The sequence below is a fragment of the Orycteropus afer genome, unplaced genomic scaffold (genome assembly GCF_000298275.1).
Source record: "Orycteropus afer afer isolate SDZICR_OR568_19922 unplaced genomic scaffold, OryAfe1.0 scaffold00057, whole genome shotgun sequence".
NCBI classification, from domain to species: Eukaryota; Metazoa; Chordata; class Mammalia; order Tubulidentata; family Orycteropodidae; genus Orycteropus; species Orycteropus afer.
Genome location: NW_006921644.1, coordinates 6,207,890 through 6,213,144, shown reverse-complemented (window position 1 = coordinate 6,213,144; position 5,255 = coordinate 6,207,890). Strand labels below are relative to the sequence as shown.

At 45.0% G+C, this 5,255-nt stretch overlaps 1 protein-coding gene across 1 annotated transcript; it reads left to right on the top strand.

The window, feature by feature from the left end:
* Positions 1–234: 234 nt before the first annotated feature.
* On the top strand, positions 235–2,443 carry SDR42E1 (short chain dehydrogenase/reductase family 42E, member 1). The gene is made up of 2 exons (XM_007939125.1): positions 235–302; positions 1,330–2,443. The coding sequence occupies exons 1-2, from the start codon at positions 235–237 to the stop codon at positions 2,441–2,443; spliced, it is 1,182 nt and encodes a 393-aa protein (XP_007937316.1).
* The last annotated feature ends 2,812 nt before the right edge of the window (positions 2,444–5,255 follow it).

Here is a 5,255-nt window from a genome sequence, read left to right as displayed (position 1 = left end):
CCTTCTCCAGGGACCGGTCCCTTCTGACAACATGACCAAAGTGCGAGAGATGAAGTCTGGCCATTCTCGCTTCTAAGGAGCATTCTGGCTGTACTTCCTCCAAGACAGGTTTGTTCGTTCTTCTAGCAGTCCATGGTACATTCAGTATTCTTCATCAACATCATAAGTCAAAGGCATCAGTTCTTCGGTGGTCTTCTTTCTTGTAGGTTCAGTTACATCTTCCAGCTGTCACAAATGGACTCTCAAAAGTCTCCAAAGGAAACTGTCCTCATTACAGGAGGAGGTGGCTATGTTGGTTTCCGGTCAGTATATCTGAAATATATGCCCAAAGAGGTTTTTCACTGATAGTCCCTGGAGAAACTGTAGCTTTCTACTCAGACATTAGTACAACCCTGACTTGCATTTGCTTGTGTAGTGATAAACCAGCAGTAAACTGTGTAACATACCACTTGGACATTGAAATTGAGAACTGTAGCTTTATTCTGCTTTTTAGGAATTTTTAGAAAAAATCTTTCTAAGGTCATTAAGTTGGGGATGGGAGTGATTAGTCACATTACCCAAACCAATTTAAACCAATGGCTCTTCTTTCCTAGTTACGTTATTATTCATAAATATTTCAGAGAATGGGTGGTGGATAGAGAAAAAAAAAGTAATAATGCAGACCCCAGTCTCTCTGAAGAAAAAGCCTCTCTAATTATAATTTAAGTAGAAACAAGCAGTTTTATTTTCAAATAATTTGAATGGCAAATGACATGGTGGTGGTGGTGCCATTGAGTCAGTTTCAGCTCATAGAGACCCTGTGTGCCCCAGAAGGAAACACTGCCTGGTCCTGTGCCATCCTCACAGTTGCTGACGTATTTGAGCCCATTGTTGCAGCCACTGCGTCAACCCACCTTGTTGAAGGTCTTCGTCTTTTTCTCTGACCCTCCGCTTTACCAAGCATGGTGTCCTTCTCTAGAGACTGAGCCCTAGATACATGTCCAAAGTACGAGAGACAAAGTCTCATCATCCTCGCTTCTCAGGAGCGTTACGGCTGAACCTCTTCTAAGACATGGTTGTTCGTTCTTCTGGCAGTCCATGGTATTCTTTGCACAAATTACATAAGACTAAGTGCATTGACCCATGTCACTTTAGTTTTGTGTATTTCACCCTACGTTAATTATATTTCAATAAAATATATTTTAAAAAAATTATATAAGACTTAGAAAATGACGATGTAAAGGGAGGGCCTCCGGATAAGCCAAGAAGACTGAGATCAGTCCCTTCTCTCCCCAGTTGGTGTCAAAGTCAAGGCACAATTGATCTAGCTTTCACTTTGTCTCATTTCAGCCTAGGCTGTGCTCTCAACCAGAAGGGAGTCCATGTGATTCTGTTTGACATCAGCAGCCCCATTCAGAGCATCCCAGAAGGAATCAAGTTTGTCCATGGAGACATTCGCCATCTCTCTGACATCGAGAAAGCCTTCCAGGGTGCAGATGTCACCTGTGTATTTCACATTGCCTCTTATGGTATGTCGGGGCGGGAGCAGCTGAACCGGAACCTGATCGAAGCAGTCAACGTTGGGGGCACAGACAACATCCTCCAGGCCTGCAGGCGGAGGGGGGTGCCAAGGTTAGTGTATACCAGCACTTTCAATGTTGTCTTTGGAGGGCAAGCCATCAGAAACGGGGATGAGTCTCTGCCTTACCTGCCCCTTCATCTCCACCCTGATCATTACTCTCGGACCAAGTCGATCGCGGAGAAGAAGGTGCTGGAGGCAAATGGCACAGCCCTAGAAGGGAGCAGCGGCATCCTGAGAACCTGTGCCCTGAGACCAGCTGGCATCTATGGGCCTGGAGAACAGAGGCACCTTCCCAGGATTGTGAGCTACATTGAGAGGGGGTTGTTCAAGTTTGTGTATGGGGACCCCAGGAGCCTGGTTGAATTTGTCCATGTGAATAACTTAGTGCAGGCTCACATTCTGGCCTCAGAGGCCCTGAAAGCTGACAAGGGCCATGTCGCCTCAGGGCAGCCCTACTTCATCTCAGATGGCAGGCCCGTGAACAATTTTGAGTTCTTCCGGCCTTTGGTTGAGGGCCTGGGCTATACATTCCCGTCCATCCGCCTGCCATTAACCCTCATCTATGGCCTGGCTTTCCTAACAGAGATGGCCCACTTCATTTTGAGTTGGCTGTACAACTTCCAGCCCTTTCTCACCCGCGCAGAAGTTTACAAAACTGGCATCACGCATTACTTTAGTCTAGAGAAGGCCAGGAGAGAGCTGGGTTATAAGGCTCAGCTGTTTAGCCTCCAGGAAGTAGTAGAATGGTTTAAAGCCCACGGTCATGGCCGACATCCCGAGAGTTGTGACTCAGGGTGTCTTGTTTGGGATGGGCTGCTGGTCTTCATCCTGGTCACGGCCACTCTCACGTGGCTCCCTCCGTCTGTGGTTCTGTCTGTGTGAAGGAGGAGCCCAAGATGAGTCACTGATCACACTTGCAGAGATGGTTCCCACGAGGCACAGGGTGATAGGTATATGGTGTGATGTCTGGTGCTGGTACTTGACTCTTCAAATCATTGCTGAAGAATAAATTCTTGGATTACATCTTCATTTCTTACCTCCTTACACTAGTGTCTGATGTGAGAAAAACAAAGCCAAGGCAAGTTTGAAATGTAGTTTCTTATGTCCTTCTATTTTAAAGGGCACAGTGGAGGTCATAGAGCTAGGCTTACGTTGGAAATGTCTTACTTGAATTTCTCAGAAGCTAAAGGTGCACTTATTTCCATTCCAGACAGTATGCACACACTTAAAATGCACTAAAAGGCCTACTGATGCAGGATCGTACGGCAAAATGCCAATAGGCTTGGTAACGTGGGGGACCAGAGTCAGTACCTGACTCACCCTCTGGGGAGGTGAGGCTTTTGCAGGAGAGCCATTAGCTGTTGAAAGCATAAGCTTTAGGTAAAGCTGTTCACTTTGTGTTGCAAGTGCAATTATGTCTGTGACCAGATGGTGCTGTGTGATGTTAAAACGAATAGACCTGCATCCTACGTCATAGAATTCTTATGAGGAATAAACTAGACAAAGGATACAAAGTGCCATTCAACACACATGAGCCGTTGTTTTTATCAGTATAGTTATTACACATCCAAGATATTCCCGTCGACGGCTGCTGAATGCCTTGGTGGCATGCCTGCGGAGCCTGCAATGAGTGTTTAGATATACTCGGTGTCAGGTTTTGGCCTCTGAGGATGGATTAAAGTTTAGGAAAAATCTGATCATTAAAGCTCAGGCTCAGTGATGCCATCTTTCACCAAAAAGTGCAGCACTGCAACATGCTGAGGAGGATGGATTGCCGCAGAAGGTCATTGGAATTATGCTGAGAGCAGTTGGACAAGTGAACACGAGATGAACCGTCCCTGGTGAATATTGCCTGGATGTCTGGGAAGGAGCACTGACCACGAGCTCAGAAGACCTGCGTTAGCCACAGATAGTTTGTGTGGCCTTAATCAAGGAACAACGGAAGTCTCTCTAGACCTCAGTTGCCTCATTTGGGAATTGGAAATGACTCTCTTTGCCCTTTCTATCAATGTACCTCATGAGATTTGTCGTGAGCATGCAATACAATGTGGTGAAAGTACGTTTAATATATAAAGTGCAACCTAAATATGAGTTGGTGGTAGTGATTGTTTCCAGACAAATATTGTTGGAGTCTTTTGTATCATAAATAAACTTTACACCAGGCTTAACTTGTGGGAGCACCTACAGTGTCTTGGGCACTCGGGGGGCTGTAGGGCAGGTGACTCTACTTTCAGGCTGATGATGACCTGGCATGTCCATAGGAGAAGGTTGCTGATACATCACATGACTGCAGTACCCCATGTCCCCATTGCCACTGAGAAATCACAGACTTTGAGAAGAAATATTTAACGAAGGTCCTACAGAAGAATTTTACATAATTCTCAGTATTCTTAACTGAGGAGACTGAGCATAACGTTTTCTCCACAAGCCAGATGCCTGAATGAAATTCGGGGTCTGTGTGCAGGCATTGTCGTCATCTTGGTGTCAGACATTGTACCATTCCACAGGATTGACACGATGGTTCACTCCCTCCTCAAAACACACAGGCATCTCTCCCTCACAGATACTGCAGGATCGGCTGCAGACCAAGAAAGCAGGTATCGTAGTAAAGCAAGTCACAAGAAGTTTTTGGTTTTCCGGTGCATATAAGAGTCATGTTTACACTATACTGTAGTTGTAAGTGTGCTATAGCATGATGAGAAAATGTGAAATAGTGTGAGAATTACCAAGATGTGACAAGGACAAAGTTAGACACATGCTGTTGGAAAAATAATCTCAGCAGTAGGCTTTCTTGACCCAGGTTTGCCACAAAACTTCGATTTGTACAAAGTGCAGTATCTGCGAAGTACGATAAAGTGAAGTGCGATAAACGAGGCATGCACGGTCCATTTACTTTCCATGACTCATGTTCTTCTGGTCTTTCTCCTTGTATTATCTGTTGGGATGTGCCAAATTACCTCAAACCATGTTTCCTTAAAACAAACTACATTAACTCATACTTTCTGTGGGTCAGGAAGTAAGTACAGCTTGCCTGGGTCCTTCTTGCATAGTGTTTCGTCAAGGTCAAATGACGTTGGCCAGGTCCACAGTCATGTGAGAGCTTGACTGAAGCTGGAGGACCTACTTCCAGGACGACTCATCCATGTGACTGTTGGCAGCAGCCTCACTTCCCCACCATGTGGCATCTCTGCAGGACTGCTTGAATGTCCTCCTGACACGGAACAAGTCGTCCAAGGGAGCAAGGTGGAAGCTGCCCACCATAGGCAGCCCTCTGTGTCATCCTTCCATTTCCATGAAAAGTAGCCCGTGTTTGCACCTGCATAGTTGCTGGCAGAATTTGGGAAATTCGGCCCCTTTTCACATTATACTCGTAACTGTTTCAGTCCCTAGGAGGCAGTGTTACCGCCAGTATAATTAGTTTTAAAACTTGGTGTGTCACCTATGATTATTACTGCAATTCATTCCATTAGACTAAAGTCATACCCATAAATCTTTGAGATAAGCCTTCCTCGACCTTGAACTTCTGCTGAGACTGCTGAGGGACAGTACTCTTATGTTTCTTAGAGTCTTATTTGGTTTTTAGATCTTTTTCACGTTTTAAAAGATTTTTTTTTTTTTTTTTTTTAGGATTTGGGTGAAGATTTACAGAGTAAATTCACTTTTCATACAGCAGTTCACATATACTTTGTCTCAT